This window comes from Pelecanus crispus, chromosome 3 (assembly GCF_030463565.1).
Source record: "Pelecanus crispus isolate bPelCri1 chromosome 3, bPelCri1.pri, whole genome shotgun sequence".
Taxonomy (NCBI): Eukaryota; Metazoa; Chordata; class Aves; order Pelecaniformes; family Pelecanidae; genus Pelecanus; species Pelecanus crispus.
In genome coordinates, this window is record NC_134645.1 from 20,876,007 (window position 1) to 20,893,327 (window position 17,321).

A 17,321-nucleotide genomic window follows, 5' to 3' on the forward strand; every position below is an offset into this window, starting at 1 on the left:
CTTTTTAAAATCTTTTAATAAATTAGAGATTATTTTCTGTTCATTTCAAAACCCAGTCTTCGTCATCTTTTACTGTGAAGCTGTCTCCCTAAATTGTCAAGGCACGTGTGTGTGGTGTAATCATTCTCCTGATCTTTTCTGGTTGTAGTAGGATAGAACATTTAGAAGTTTTTGTCTCATTATTTGTGACATTACTCTGAGGAACTGAAGGAAGTGGCTTGTCCTCTACTGCTGATCAGGGGAAGCAGAGAAGATTGAAGCTGTATTTTGTTAAGGGGATCATCTTTCACCCTGAACGTACGGCTTAAAATAGGCCTGCAATTTACACAGATTATTTTTTTTGAACAGTGGTGAAAATTAAGCAGCTTCTTAGCTGGGCATGTGTGAGCATGTATAGAAGCAGAGTACAGGGAGTTCCTGCACTGGTGAAGCTGCCTGCCCTGTTGAAGTTGTGAAAGGGAGAGCAAAACAACTGCAGTATTACAGTAGCCTCAGCTGCAGCTCCAGCAGTTGTCATCTATTCCGTCTCCTCCCACAAGAATGGTGAATAGTTTCTATATCAATACCTTGATCACATGAATCAGAACTAATGAGTCAAGGTGGTTTTGGTTACTCTCTGCGGAGAATATTTTTGCCTGAAATGGAGCGAGTGGCAAAAGCCTCAGGAACTTGCAGCGAAGAAGGTCAAAGTCCCCTGAGAATGTTCTGCCATGAGCTGTTTGTCTTATAAACTGATGTCTGTGGGGAAGGAGCTGGTTCTTAGAAGAGCTAGATATTGGGGAACCCCTCAAATTACAGTTACAAACTATAGCATTGTCAAATTACAGTTACAAACTATAGTATTGTTTGGGATACTGAATTTCCTCTCCTGAAATGACTACTGTCTGTATAGGACACCAGCTGCAGTGATGCATGGTCCTGCCATTCTTCTGTTACAGCATGTCAATGGGCCAGTCACAAACACACAGAAATGGATTTCTTTTCTCAGGAAATACTGAGCCCATTGTTGGGCAGTAATGGGCAGTGACAGGTTAAAGACCATCTTTCTGTGACAGTTGGAAATAAATTGTAGGAAGGTGCTCAACTTTTCCAGGCTGGGGAAAAAAACCCAAAAATCCCCAAGAAAAAGCTTCTGGAGGTTAATGCCTGGTTGAGCTAGGGGGTTCAATGTATTTGGTCTTGTTTTGTAAGCTTTTACGTTTCAGTAATGACATGTATGGTCAGTTATGATCCTAGTTCTTTCCTAGGCAGGTGAAATGAATATACCCGGCTTTCCTAGTGTAATAAGCTTGATTTTTGTGGGGATGGGATCTCTCTCTCCATCTTTTGCCTAAATATTTAAAAAGAAGTTATGCTTTTGCCAGTTTTTAATAATTTCATTAAAGAAGGATCTCAGGTATTCTTTTAGGTCCTGTTCTGGAGAAATGCCTAGTATTCAATATTTTATGCAAATATTAATATGTTGGTAATTGTTCTTGTATACATTTTTTTCTTCTTTTTCAGGAAAAGTTGGACATAGGGACAAGAAAAGAGGTGGATGGAATGGGAGCACCTGAAATAAAATATGGGGATTCTATATGCTTCATACAACATGTAGATACAGGCTTATGGCTCACGTACCAGTCTGCTGATGCAAAGTCTGTAAGAATGGGTTCTGTGCAGCGGAAGGTAAGACTGTAAATAGGAATGCATTTCATTCAGTCACAGTCTGATAGGGCAGGGGGGGAAGCCGAAGGGAACTACGGGAGACAGCTAATTTCTGGATTTCAAATATTTCAAGCATGTCTTTGTTTCATTGTGAAAGATTTCTTTTTAGTCACATATTGAGAATTTGCACGATGTACTGAATTCTTAAAGTGAAAGCCAAACAAAGTGCACGTGTTAGCCTATAGATATTAACCCACAAACATTGATAAATCTGGATATACTTGATGTCAAACTAAAATATTAGTAATAGCCTGTAGAATGTGCTAAAATTCCTTTCTTCAAGTTCCTGTAGTTTGGATTGAGGAGACTTTTAGTTCAAAGTCTTTTCTTTCCACGTTGTGAGCGTATTACCTTTTGGGCTGGAGTGTTCAAGTCTTCAGCCTTGAGGGGTTTCTTCTTTTAAAGAATAACCATGGCCGAGCAGAATGCTAGCTCAGCATAATAAGGTAGGAAAAAGATTCTTTTACAACTTAACGCATCTTCCAGAAGCTACATTTGTGTTAGGGTTTATTGTAAATGTATAACTTTGCAGGAAACTATTTCTCAGCAAGGAATAAATGCTTCAGCCTTCTTTTAAAAAAAAAAAAAAATAAAATGTGATGTTTAGCCACACTGTAGTATTTTCTGTGACTGTTTTACATGCCAGAACTACAAAGCTAGAGCAACATCTGGTACACTGGAAGGTCATGCCTTATAATTTTATGTATGTATATAAAATTTGTCTGTATCATATATGTGTGTATATACACACGAACATATTCAATAAATATTTTATATTAAAATAATGTATATTTATGAAACAGTGTTTATATACATGCAAAATTTTAGTGAGTGTAATACTAATATAATTAATAATTATAATAATTGCAATACTTAAATAATTCCAAAATAATTCAAAATAAGATACATTATCGAACAATTTAGTAATGTAAGTAATATAAATAGTTTTTGCATATGTGTGTGTATGAAAAAAACATTTTTACCCAAAATAGTTTAAAATATTTATGTACATTGGATTGAATACCTTCAGAGCCATGATAACTAAGCCTGAAAAACTGTAAGTTACTGGTAGTGACTCAAGACATAGTCAGAAAAGGTGGCCAATAACATCCTTGGAAATCAGGACCAGTAAAGAATACCTGTTTTGACCTTGTCTGTGCTTAAGGGATCTGCTGCTGTGTAAGGGATCTATTTTTAAGGTTGACAAAAACAACAAAGAAAGAACCTTAGACTTTTGGTTTCTTATTTACTTTTTTACATAAAGTACATTGTTTAGAGAAGCTGTGGCTTTGAGATTATTATAGCACTGAACCTGCTGGCTCAGTATAAGTGTGTCCTTGGACACGAGGAATTAAAACATGGGATTATCTGTTTTTAATTAAATGCTTTTTTTTTTTGTATGTGACTGCATCATTTCCTAGCCTGCCTTACTATGTGAGTTTTCATACTTCTTATTTGTGAATAATGTTTCATTTTGCAGTGACTGCTTTTTATTTTTGTATTGCAGGCAATAATGCACCATGAAGGTCACATGGATGATGGTTTAACATTGTCCAGATCTCAGAATGAAGAATCCCGTACAGCACGTGTCATCCGTAGTACAGTCTTCCTTTTCAACAGGTTTATAAGGTGTGTTTTTAAAATGATCTTTTCATCCCTTTTTCTTTCTTCTTCCTCTTTTATTTTATTCAAAGTCACCATTAACACAATGATGAACAATTTAGCCGTCAGACAAAACAGATGAATGCTTCTCTAAACCAGACTTTATGCCATTTCTTTATCTGTTATCAGCAGAGATGTACCTTGAGAGGTATTGGTCAGTTTCTTTTCTCTATCTTCTAATATTACTTTATTGTTCAACCTTGATTTGAATGCATAAACATCCTGAAAATGCAAACAAACCATAAAAGACAGGTTTTTCCTTGCCAAAATTTGCTATAAGTCATGCGGTGCATCATTTAGCTCTTTCTTTTCTAAGTGTGGTTTTTAAGAGTGCTCTTCCTTGAAAAACCTGGAAGAAGGAGATAACGGTATAACTACAGACTTGTAAAAGACACAAATATGCTGAAGAAGTTCATAGTCTCAAGAAAAAGTTTTTCATAAAGCATGAAATTATACCTTCTTTCTACCCTCCTGTTACACTTTCCTTATTTGTTCCCTTTTAATCCTACTTGTTTCTTTAATATTTTGCAACGCATAAAATGTTTTATTTTACAGTATTTTAGCCATTTAGAAATAGTACCAGATTTATGCAATTTGCATTTATCTTCCCACTCCAAATGTCCTCCTAAATAACAGTGATAAAATGCTAATTCTCCAATGTTTCTGACTTCAGTAATTGATGAAAGGACCCTCTCATCAGTGTAGATGGCATTAGAAAAAGGATGATATTCAATAAGACTATATGGAATGATAAGAATTTAATAGGAACTCATTTGTCACAAGAGAAGGTAGTGTGGGAGATGGTGACCCGAAGTAACCACATCCTAAATCAGTGCACAGCCGAAGACATAGACATGTCAATTTGTTGAAAAACATTTACCCAGGTACTTAAATAATAACAGAGAAAAACACCTGTCAGGAGAATTGCCTACCACATGACATTTAAAATACAAAAGAAATGCAAGCCCTAGGTCACTTTGTAAAAAATACATTTTCTTAGAAGCTTCTAAGAATGCCATAAAAGATAAGGACAGAGAAAGGCAATTTAATGATAAGGTTTCACAAATCAAGGTACTGCTAAATTACAGTGGAGATTTTTGCAGAGTGCACAGGGAGCCCAAGGTAGTGTTTAACAATTTAGTTTTGGCAGGATGTTACTCTAAGAAGAAAAAGCTGAACTGGAAAGGATCGAAATTATTCTCATAAGTGTATGCCCCAGTTCTTTCCCACAAAGTCAGTAGTAAAATTGCACTTCAGATAACATGCTCACAATAAAAATTAAGTTTTAAAGATAACTTTTGTAGCTATCTTTTTGAAACATTGCCTTATTTATTCTAAGAGATTTTTATTCTTCAGCAGTAATTATTCCTACTAAATTCATAAAGTTTCCTAAATTTAGAAGCCCTAGTTTACCATTTGAGAGGAAAATACCGAGTGACGTGCCAGGTAAAAAAACCAAACCAAAACAAAACCCCAAAAACCCCACCCAACCAACAACCATCCCCCCTCTCCCTCAATACTTATCAGTGTTGTCTTAATCCAGCAAAAAGCAAGGATAAAATGGTGCTTCTGCTCTATATTGTGGCCTGAAGAGGAATCCTGGGAGCAAGCAGGATGCTGTGCAGCTCGGCAGAGAGGACTGGCGAGGACAGTCGTGGGTCAGGTTCCTGGGGACCTTTGGTGCCTCTAAAAAAAGGAAAGAGGGAGATGAGCGCAGGGCTGGGAGGGTGCCCACGGGGGCATGGCAGGCTCCTCTGCCAGCTGAAGCTCGGTGGTCTTTAGGTCAGCATAAATGGAGTAAAGTTTGAGGAAATTACACTGGATACTCAAAGGTCTAAGCCAGCCCTGGAGAGGAAGAGCTGAATGGTGAGATGGGGAGGAGAGGCTGTAATGACGTGCTGATAATTGTGCTTTTAGAGTCATGAGATGATGAAATTTTGCTTCCATTGGAACATCTAGTGTTGCAAAACACCAGAGGAGGTTTCGATTGGATATTAGGAAAAATTTCTTCATGGAAAGGGTAGTCAAGCATTGGAACGGGCTGCCCAGAGAGGTGGTGGAGTCCCCATCCCTAGAAGCGTTCAAAAAATGGGTAGATGTGGCACTCTGGGACATGGTTTAGTCTAGTCTACCCTTGACTGGTTTAGTGTGGACTTGGTAATGTTAGGTTAATAGTTGGACTGGATGATCTTAAAGGTCTTTTCCAATCTAAACAATTCTATGATTCTAAGCACCGGTGAAAACAAAAAGGACCTCTTTGCTGCATAGCTGGGTTTGACTCAAAAATATGCTAGTAAAAAAAACCTTTTTACAATGGCAGAATTGAGAACGAGTCAAAAGAGAAACTGTGAACGTCAAATAAGTCCCCTCCTCTCGCTCTCTGCCGCTGCGTACCACCAGGGTGGGCCCTTCCCTTCAGGGCTGCTCCTTTCCGAGCGCTTCAGGGCCCTGGCTGGCTCCTGCAGAGTTTCAGGATACTCCGTATCTTTCCCTCCTCCCTGAGGATGGGCGCTGTGTTCGCCGGCCCTCAGCATCCCTGGTTTCTCTGCGCATCATGGCCCCTCCTGCTCCTTCCAGAAGGTTCTGGAGGACTCCTGCAAACCCCGGCTGGGGCAGCACCCCTGCCCATGACTGCCTTCCTGAGGGGAGCCAGGGAGCGCAAGGGAGAGCCCTCACCTTCCACTTGCTGTGTGGCGCTGGCAAGGTCTCAGCTGCAGCAGCTGCATTTCAAGAAAGATGAGGTATAAATGGAGGAGAAAGGTTATGTCAGATGTTCGGAAAGCACGGCACTGAGGAAAAATTGGATTATGGGGTTTGCTGGGGATTCAGCTGAGCAAGGGGCAGGGTGAGATGAGAACAGTCTGCCCCCCAGCTTCGAGGAGACAATGGCCATGGACTACAGCAAGGCCAAGCTTGAGCTGTGTATCAGGGAAGCAAAAAGGCTAATGAAGTGCTGGGACAGAGTGCCTGGAAGAGCTGCATTTTCCAACACTGAAGATGGCTTATGAGCAGGCTAGACACTCTTGAGAGCCTGTATGGACTAGCTGGGCCTGCTCTGGCACAGTAGGACTGGTTCTTTGACTTCTGTCCATTCCAGGCTTGTGATGCTTTGAACAGGTTTACAATAACTTCTCTTCATCTTTTGGTCTGCCTCTGATACTGCTAAATGCATAGGTAGAATATTAAAATGTGTTTTCTGGATTTAAAAAAAAAAATAAGGGAAACAACATTTTTTTTGATGCTTCTGTTTATGTTTGGGAAGGGAGGGTGGATCATTAAGCGGAGAATGAGGCAGATATAAATCATTGTTGAGAAGTTACGTAGCTGACAGAAAATGAATTGAACTTTGGCATTCAAACAAACTTTGCTTTGAAACCAGTAAAGAGTTTAAACAATTAAAAAAAAAAAGAATTTCTAATACTCAGGAGACTCTGCATCTTCTTGTAGGGGCCTTGATGCTCTCAGCAAGAAAGTGAAGTCTTCCACCGTCGATTTGCCTATCGAGTCAGTCAGTCTGAGCCTTCAGGACTTGATTGGCTACTTTCACCCCCCTGATGAACATTTGGAGCATGAAGACAAACAAAACAGGCTCCGAGCACTGAAGAATCGTCAGAACCTCTTCCAGGAAGAGGTACTTCTCTCAGTTTTACTCCTGATTTTCCACTATGTAGTCTGCAAGTATTCTCTCGCAGTGTCTGTAGCGTTGATGTCTAATCTGGAGTATGTTTGCAGTGGGTTTTTTTGTCCTGTAGGAGTCAAACTATTTGCTGCATTTATAATCTCTTCAGATCTGTTGATTTTCTTGTATATTTAAAGAAATACATTTAAGGCCTGCCTTACTTTCCCTTTTTTTAAAAAATTAGATATTAATATGACCTTGTGCCCTGGATTCTAACCATAATTTACTCCTTATGTGTGAATTAGTTTCTTCTGTTATAGTTTAATCTCTTGATGCAGAAGGGTGTTTTGGTTTAAGTGTGCTTTAAGTATTTTGTTTAATATTGTCTGTTATTTCTCTGGTAGTGATAGCTGGCTATAATTAGTCAGAAGCCTAAATGCCTAAACTTGCCTAAAATTATGTCTGGATTACTGTTTATTTTTTGTTTTATTTTGACCATGTTAAATGGTAAATGTTTATTATTACAGTCAAGGACAACTTTTCCATAGAGATGGCTTGTTTGACTCCACTTGTCTGACTCATGTATGTTGTGTTTTCCATATCCTACCTTTCATGTTTTGTTTTTCTTAGATTTCTGAAAATCTTATGTGTTTGCACCTAAACAATGCCTTTTTTTTTTCTCTGACAATCTGAGCCTTTCCATTTTTTAGGGTATGATCAACCTTGTTCTTGAATGTATTGATCGCTTGAATGTATACAGCAGTGCAGCTCATTTTGCAGATGTAGCTGGCAAGGAAGCTGGAGAAGCATGGAAATCTATTCTGAATTCTTTGTATGAATTACTAGGTAAGACATATTACGGGTTACTTGGATTGTTTTAGCTCAAAATAATACTCAGATGAAAAAAACCACATACCTGTTTTAGTATAGAAGACTTTGCACTGTGTAGAAATTTAGGCTACACATTAAACAAGATTTTTGCATTTCCAGGTCCTTGTATGTGGTTAAGAATAAAATACACTGAAAATACTGAAATAATGTGATTTTTCTAATAATAGTTATTATGATAAATAACATGTTTCTGACATCAATTAAGTGAATGATTGCTTTTTCATATCATCATATTGCTGATGTATCTTGTATACTGCCCAAAAATGTGTGGAAACAAATATATGTGAATATGTCATTCCTGTGTTAAGGAGCCATGACATTGTGGTCTGTTTTGTAGAAGACTATGGTTTTTTCACATGTTTGGCTGCAGAACTGCAATATAAATCTAAAGCTTCCATACCAAGACCTCTCTTATGAGTCAGTAATGACCAGTGACTCCATCATTATACAAGGATAGAGTGTGCCATGGAAAGGTACACTCTTTTAGATGCAGTATATCATGAAGTTCTTGTCCACCTGCAGTCACTGAAAATCTCATAATAGCTTCTGTAAGTGCCTACATGTTGGTGTCCTGGTCAAATGTCTATTTAGGTAGTAGCATTTGATTGCCTGATTTGTTTGCTCACCAATTTGAATTGCATTTATTATTTATGTTCTACTGTGACTCATTATATAGGGTTATTAATCTACTGCTATAGCTGCCTGCATATTCACTCTTACTGAGTTGTTAATTGTCTCCAAAAGGAAACTTTACTGCCTAAGAGACCAATTCCTTGCTCCTCTGTCTTGAGGTTTTCTCAGTGCCATAAGTTAGCCTAAATAATAATGTTAACATTGACCTTAAGTGACTGAGGACAGGCCCTGTAATTAACCAGTTTGCACAGACTGCATACGTGTGCCTATGCTTCTTTCTTTCTGTTACACACCAGCTCTAATGTGAGGGCCTGCTTGCCTTTGAACTTGCACGTGTTTTGGCAAAAGCTTGAGTTTGGACAAAGTCCTCATGCAGGAATGTTATCTTACTTTCCAGTAAAACATAAAGCACTTCATGTATCATTTATACTCATAAAATCTCACTCCTGAGAAATTTGGTATTGAAAAGGTATACAAGTAATGTTATGTGTCAATTCCATTAAAAACTCTACAACTGAATATTGAGTTTGTAAAGTGAAGTGAGTCAAGTGGTTAGGAAGTGCCCTGTTGAACGTAGTGTGTAAAGTATGGCTCTTTTGTGGGTATGCATTGTGAAACATGATCACATACTAGTTTTTCTGTGGGACCCATTCCTTATTTAGTGCTCATTTATTACTGGTGCTTATAATATTTAGTTTTCTCTTTGCTGCTCAATGTGTGGCATTGAACCTTATTTATTGTGAGCCTTTTAATTCATGTTTGGAAAACAAAGCTATTATCCTGGAGTTCTTTTGTGCCATTTATGATTAGTGATCTGAATAATTAGAACTATTAATAAATGTTCTGTTGGAAACTTCCATAATAAGGCAAATAGAAGGTGTTATCTCCCATTCACTCAGAGGAACAGATACAGAGATAAATTTAGGTAAAAAGACTCTACCAGTGCTAGTTTCCAAATGAAGAGCTGTGGGATCCGACCTGGTAAAATTTTACATCTTAATCTATCTTTCAGCTCATATAAGCCCACTAAGTAAAATGAATCTACTTTAGGGTTTTTTTAAAGGTACTTCATGTATACTAATGGTAGATGAGTTATTAAGAATCAATTGAAGAAGTTATGGAAGGAATTATAAACATTTAAAAGTATCTAGACTAGGTCCAGAGAGTTTAATGTGTCAAATCAACTGATGGCCTTTTAGAGTGTAGATGATGGAGTATAAAAGTCTGTGGTTGGGTTATTCATAGATGTTGGGGAGTGTTGAAGTTTTTGTAACAGTTTAGTTTGTTTTATCTCTTGTTACATTAGGCACAGCTCAGATAGACTGGAGAAAGTAGTGGCTTCATTGCTGAACCATTTCTGTAGAAGTCTGAAATTTCCAACTGACAAGGCCAGAGCCTACTTGTCCTGTACCAAGTATTGTTTCCATGAACTTGTAGTGAGAAGAACCATGCACAAGCTTTTTTTGACTTCCCTGTCTCTGTGCCCCTCCACCCCCTTATGTTACTTCCCTAACTGCATTATCTTCTGGCAGCTAATGCTTAAGAAGCCTGGCTTTGATCTGGCTATAATGAATTTGTACGTTGCTCTGTTCTGAATAATGCTGGAGCTGTACTGTAATTGCATGGATGACAAATGGATATTGCTTGCTCAGTCTTGCTTCAGCAAATAGTACTTTGGTTTTGAGTCTGCACATAAATAAAAGTAAACTGTGATGCCACAATTCATGGCTTTTGTCATAACATTGTCATTGTGATATATTTCACTGTGACAAGAATGGAGGCATTTACAGACTTTGAGTTGAGACTGGATACTACCGCACATAAAAATTGTAGATCACCTAGTCCAACCACCCTCGTTGTAAAAAAACTCCTTCCTTATATCCGATCTAAATCTACCCTCTTTCAATTTAAAATAATTGCCATATGTCTACTAAGGCATCTGTCCTTCCTCTATTACAAATACATACAATCACTCTGAACTTGTATTTGATCCTTTTGTATCACCAAAGGTACGCAGCTGTATATATAGTGATGTGACTTTAATAGCTGACTGACCACATCCTGGTTTTGTTTTTTCTTTCTTTAAAAGTGGATGCTAGTCTTGTTCAGAGTAGTGGGCAGTAAAAGAAGCAACTGTTGAATATTATTTTTTGTTTTCAGCCTTAAGTGGCTGTGTGCATCATTTAATGCACAGCTTTAACCACTGAATACTAACCTTTCACAAACTTCTGCTTAGCTGCATTTATGAAACCATCTGTGTCTTATTACTTTTAATGAAGTTAAATTTATTGATGTCATGTTAAGCAGTGAACTGCTACTGTCTTCATTTGGTGTTCATAGCTGAAACACAGCGAGATTATGTGGCTTGCCTGTAATCAATAAAAAAGTCACTTACAGAAGCAGGTGTTCCTTAGTTCTAATTGGTGTCTGTTAACAAGATACTCCTCCTCTTAGGATTCCCAAGTATTTTCAAATAACTATGGTCATGATTAATTAACTATGTAAGATTTCAGGGTATAGTTTTGATATCATATAATACAGGAAGACAATGGGTTTTTTGTTTGTTCTGCTTGTTAGGGGTTGGGTTTTGGTTTGGGGTTTTGGGGTGGGTTTTTTTTTTTTTGGTTGGTTTGGGGTTTTTTGTTGTTGTTTTGGTTTGGTTTTGGCTATGAAGCAATTGGATTTTGGTCTCTTTCTTCATGATACAAAACTGTCAGTGCAGCGACTTGTTTGCGTCTAACTCCAAGATTGCTTTTCCCCTCTGCAGATACAGTTTCATATCATATTTATGTCATGAGTCTGTAAGTTTAACCTTTTATAAATGAAGCAGCATACAAACGTAGTTGCAATATAACATAGGGAATTTCTGCAGCAATAAAACGTAGATTTTAAGAAGCCATTGCTTCTTAGCAGGACCAACAGTCTCTGCTGCTGAGAATAACCACAGAAATTTCAGGTTGAAATATTTTGTTGGCGGAATTGGAAAACAATCTTAAGAAAAGCAGTTTGCAGGGTTCCACACACCAAACCGAAAGTTAGCGCCTCACTCTTTTTTTTGGAGTAGAACAGATGCTTCTCTGAGAGCTCATGTGTATGCACATACATGCAAATGCATGTATTCCAGGACAGGGCAGTCCTGTGGGTGCCTACAGTGTTCAGTGAGATTTCTAGTCAGTTATGCCCACCAAGTCAGTGCATGCATTCAGTCTACTTCAATCTTCAGCTTAAAGCATAAGCGTGAAACAGTTTCAAACCAGTTACTTCCTCCCTACAGCCTTGTCAAAAGTATGACAAACAGTTCCTGCACACCTATCTTGGTTTAGTTATTCTTGAACAAAGGTATTGTATCAATAGAAAATAATTTGCATTCATCACCTATGTTGTTGGCTTCACATTCTGCTCTTACAATGTTTCCCGTCATTACAAGAATACTGTTTTACAGAAATTTGTTTCTACAGTAACAGCTGACTTTTGTGGTGTCGCTACTGGCTGCTTCAAGTAGAGCATTTTGCAGGGATTATCGAGGTGATTGTAAAGCCAAAATAATTCAAATACCTTAAAGGTCAATTTGGTGCCAATGGTATTTCTTACGCTTAAATTTAATCATCACTCATGTTATTTAAATTTAAATCAAAACCATCAATAATTAAAGATTAAGAATCTGTCTTACTGGATCCTTCCTGGAAAGACAAAACAGCGATTCTTTTAATTTAAATGGACTTATAATTATGATTTCTTCCCCCCCACCCCCCCTCTTTTTCCAACAGCGGCTCTGATTCGAGGGAATCGTAAAAACTGTGCTCAATTTTCTGGATCTCTTGATTGGTTGATCAGCAGATTAGAAAGACTGGAAGCCTCTTCTGGTATGCTTTTTAGTATTTTAACTTCCTTATTTGATCAGGTTTTCATTCTTTAAAATTGGCAATGTACTTGTTTGGTCTAATAATGATGAAGTTCTTCCTATGAAAGAATAAATGATATTAATAAAGTGAGATTTATATTTGTAACATTTTTACATATTGATTTCAGTTGTAGTTCTACCTTAAATTCTGACAGTTTTCCTTTTCCTTGGCCAATTTGTTATAATGTTATCTTTTAATTCAGGCAAACAAAGCATTTGGTGAAACAGTTGTTTTTCAGTTATATTAAGTTGTTTTCTCTCTAATTCTAGTACCTTCCCTTCCCTTCTCTCTGGATGTCTGCATGTTTTTCAGGACTTGTATCAAACTAAATATAATTATAAACCATATAGAATGGATATAATTTGTCTCTCCTTGAAGGACTATAGTGGTAATGTAGGGAAGTTCATTCATTTTACCTGAGTATGTGTAATACTGGGTCTTCAGAAAATACCTGTATGTTTGCATGTAACAGTGTTACCTCCTCAATACATACACATACCCTTTTTAATCACCTCTCTCACTCCTGAGTTCTGAACTTCTGTTTGAAGTTAACAAGAAGGAGCATGCCTGAAACACATTTATGACTTGAGAATCTGGGAATTCTGTCTCACTTTAGACACAAATTCTTTAAGCTAACTTCTTTATTTTCTTTGTCATTACCAAATGTCTTATCTTCCTCCTGAACGACTATGTTAACCCCTTAGTATCTATGAGATGCAATTAGTCTCTGTGTTGCTCAAAGTGAAAGTAAATGATGTTATGCTGAGTTGTACTGTACTTCTCACTGGAGACCCTGGATTCTGTTTCCTTGGAAGCAACCTTTTCTCTGTAAATCTACTCTGCCAACCACATACATTGTATTTTTAGGTTTCCAATGGACTTCTTAAAAACATATTGCAAGTAAACTTGATCAAAAAATCTCTTTGGGGTATATTGCAAAAATATACTTTTTGAGCAGATTAAGAAATAAGTAGTATGAACACTGCATATTAGGTGAATGTAAATAATATCTTAAGAATTTCTCTTGGTGATATATGATTCCTATTGGCATTGACAGCTTGCTACTGTGTACCTCTTTAGTGTCTTAAATGTAGTTATTTAACATGATTGTAGTCTATAACAGGACCTTAAAGGTGGTTATCTGGAGTACCACATTTGGCATGTGTTAGTTCTGGACTTTAAGACTGATTTTTGACTCTTTCAAGCATGCTTTTAATGATGGTGATTACATAAAGATCAAAAACCAAAGTAATACTGTTGGTAAGAGATGTCACTGCAGCCTGACTCCCTCCCCTCCCCCCTCCTTTTTCAAGATTAGTGAAAGTATTTATTGGAATAAAAAAACATGCGTAGTGTAAGGCCAGTGTTCTAAATTTTATTCTTACCAGTGTAATACTTCTTGGAGTCCTACAGTTTACAGCAGTAACTGAAAACATGAATCTGACGTGGTGAGGTCTTTTAATATCTGATTTACCAATTAAGTGAATCATAGGACATGAGAATAAAGAAATTATGAAAAAGGTGAAATAAGAAAAATGTTAACAGCTCCTTACAGAAAGATTTATTTCTCACATGCACTGGATAGAGGATTTAAACAAGCAGGAGCTCAAAGTCTAAATTAAGCTCTTACACCTGATGAGGGATTTGCCTTGCAAATTGTTCTTCCTTATAACTGAAAGTGAAGAGGGAAATATATAAATAAAAATAGTACATATTGGAGAATTTGTACCTGTAATGCTCAGTAACGTTAACATATGAAATAATAACACTGTAAGAGCAATTTTTGTTTGAGACATTTCAACTTTTTATATAGGTCATTACATAATCTAGAAGCATTCCTCCCCCCCTGCCCTGCCATACTAATCTTAAGTTGCACTACTAGGAGAGACCACTAAACGTTTGTAAGAAATGTATTTGGAATATACCTTCTAGTATAGAAGTTGAGAAAATTCTATGTTTTAAGTCAATAATGAATAAAAAAATAGTCCTGTAGAGAGAAGAATTGTAAGCAACCAAGAAACTAAAGACAATTTTGTAATGCTTGTGCTACCACAGGCAATATCAATTTCAACAGTTTCTTTTTTTTTTTAATGAATGTTTATGGTAATATGCTTCTAATTTTTTTTTCTTTGTAATTTGAATATAAGGACATTGCAGTATAAATATTTGTGATGTCCTGTATAATTTTTATTAATTTTATTAATATTTATTTGTATATTTTTATTTTATCTTAATTGTATTATTTTATTATTTTTATTGAAGATTTTATTAATCTTCAATGGTCAGAATTGTAGTCCACCCAATTTGATAGAACCTCTTGTATTAAATGTAATAATAGTTTTACTGTAATACCAGATAGAGACTTCTCTTAACCTCTGTCTTTTTTATTGCCTGGTTCTAGCTACTGTAATTGATATCCCTTGTCTGATATTCTTTGATCTTCTCTTTCTGGTTCATGTTTATCTTTTCACAGTAAGCATAGGTATCAAGATGGATTATTAATAGCACACGGGAGGTATTTTGAATCCACTGCAGGAAGAGCAACAGGTTTTAAAAATAGTCAATGTGTAGCGATTGCTGTGTTTTATATGTTTATTGTCTGTTTTTTCATCTCTCTGTAGTTCGTGTGTGCTTTGCTTTGTCATTACTATTAATACATATAATTTATCCTCTCTCTCCTCTTCTGTTCTCTGCTCACCCAGCTGGAGCCATTTCAGAGTTACAGACTAAGAAATGTTTTCCAGTTGCAGTTGTAACTGGTTTGCGTTATATATAATATTTGTTATTGTTTTGTTGGATGACAGCCTCTTGAGAGTCTTTCAAGCCTTATTTTCTGTAATTATGCTACACTAAGTTGAAAAGGTGGGAAGGTTTGTAGTCAGACCAATGGGCAGGATAGTTACAACAGCAGTGAGAACAATGTAACACACCTTTCCGGTTACATATTTGTAGTTTATTCCCATCATGATGTTGTTTTAGTGTTGTGTGTTGTTTCATGAGCTGGAAGGAACATAATAATTTTCCTTTCAATAATAATTTTTCATTGATTACAGAGTTGTCCTCAGGAATTAAAATTTCCTTTCCTGTCCCATTCTTCCCACTCCTGAATCATACTTCTGCCATAGATAGTTGTGTCCTTGGATTCATTGCCATCTTAAGGGAAGAATGCCAGGAAGGGAAGATGTCCCCGTTGTAAAAATTCTTTGGTTTGCATTAGGCTGGTAGAAGGGAAATGTCACAGGCATAACAGAGTTGTTCTCATCAGCCTTTTACTGTGGCATTAATACATGAGAAATATCCTGCTATCGCTGAGTATCCCAAGTAAAAATTGGCATTGTCTCAGGCACAGATCACCATTTGGCATATATTATCAAATTTCTTACCTCGGTAGTCTTCAAAGGATCAGCAGCTGCCATAAGAACAGATGTGTCCTGTAGTAAACAAGGTGAATAAGATGTTTGTGTTCCCTCAGCTTTGTCATTGAAGATTCATGTGCATTTTGTTTATTTGCCATAAATCTGTTCCTGAGATGAACTGACCAACAGCATGGGAAAATACTGTCAAATGTCAGTGGTAGGAGTGTTGTCCCTCTCAGAGCCAAGGGTGAACTGCCATGGCGTTCACTACCTGATTGGCAAGCTCTGCAGTGGGTAATTGCAGTTGCAAAGAGCAGTCATACATGGATGCTTCTCCTCTTGGAAGATTTTTCCTTTGTCAGCTCTTGGGGCAAGCAGATTGTTTAGAAGTCAGTTATTCTTCTCTGGGGGTGGAGGCTGGTATAGAGATTTTGAGGCATTTGCCTGTGTAAACCCCTCTAGTCAGCAATGTTTCACGGAAGTATTTTTGCAGGATTTTGTTTCATGTTTTTGCTGCAGAACTGTGGCTTTAGTGTGGGAGACCTGTTTTACTGTGCTATTTCTTCCTACTCCTGGCATACACCTAATCTGTTTCAGCCGTGGTATGTTTATGCTCTGAATCCTTCAGCTGCTCAAGATGTGAGGCAACAGGAGCATACAAGGCTAAATCTATATCACTACTTTAGTTCTCAGCTGGTGTTACAGACAGCTGCTTGTAGCACTGATGTCTAGTTAGAGATTTGCTGATCATCCTATCACTGTAGCTAGTATATTAGGTGTAGAGATCCTAACCAAATAGATGTCATAACCGAACATTCATGTTGGTTTACAAGGAAACCTGCTCTGCAGATGCTGTGATCTTCTTGCTTTTATAAACATTTGAGTAACAGAGAATTTAAACTGAAATAAGCATTTAAAAAATGGCAAAATCACAGGCTAGGTCTTTCCTCCACTATAGTCCACCTTTGGTATGAGAGCACTTGTCTAAGGAGAATGTTCTCACAATTAGGCAGTTGCATGGGATTTGACTTGAACCTTCTTAATTTCAATGTATTTCCCCAGTTGTTCATGGTGAAATCATTTCTGAAGAGACCTAATTCTATATCTGAAATTCTCAGGGCTAGGATTTTCAGAAATAATTCAAAACTTTGTGCTCAACTTTTGGAGGTTCAATATGAAATTTGTTACAACAGCTCTAAAAATGCTGTGTTACATGGTTTCTGTTATGTATGTATTTTTTAAAATTAATCTCAAAGTAAAAATAAGGTTTGAAAATTAAAACCTGAATGTTCATGTTTATGATATTGTAGTAAGGTACGAGATGAATTCTGTAAACTGAAGTAATCTGATGTTGTAGTCGTACTGCATAATGAACCTCGTGACATGCTGCAAAAATTCTGAAGGTACTAATATTTGCAATGCTCATTTGTCCTGAGTTTTCTTCTAGGAATTAGGCCACTTGAACTCCTTCCCCATATGTTCTGGTAACATAACTTCTATGTTGCCTCCAAAACTGATTTTGTAATTAAGAATTTTTCTGGTTTTGAGGGA

General features: G+C 37.0%; 1 protein-coding gene across 1 annotated transcript in view; it reads left to right on the top strand.

Annotated features, from left to right (window-relative positions):
- The window catches only part of RYR2 (ryanodine receptor 2), a 456,789-nt gene that overhangs the window by 225,509 nt on the left and 213,959 nt on the right, over positions 1-17,321 (top strand). The window contains exons 13-17 of the mRNA XM_075706907.1: positions 1,504-1,668; positions 3,215-3,336; positions 6,817-7,000; positions 7,699-7,834; positions 12,280-12,375. Of these exons, the coding sequence (XP_075563022.1) occupies positions 1,504-1,668; positions 3,215-3,336; positions 6,817-7,000; positions 7,699-7,834; positions 12,280-12,375 (703 nt within the window). The remainder of the gene's footprint in view (positions 1-1,503; positions 1,669-3,214; positions 3,337-6,816; positions 7,001-7,698; positions 7,835-12,279; positions 12,376-17,321) is intronic.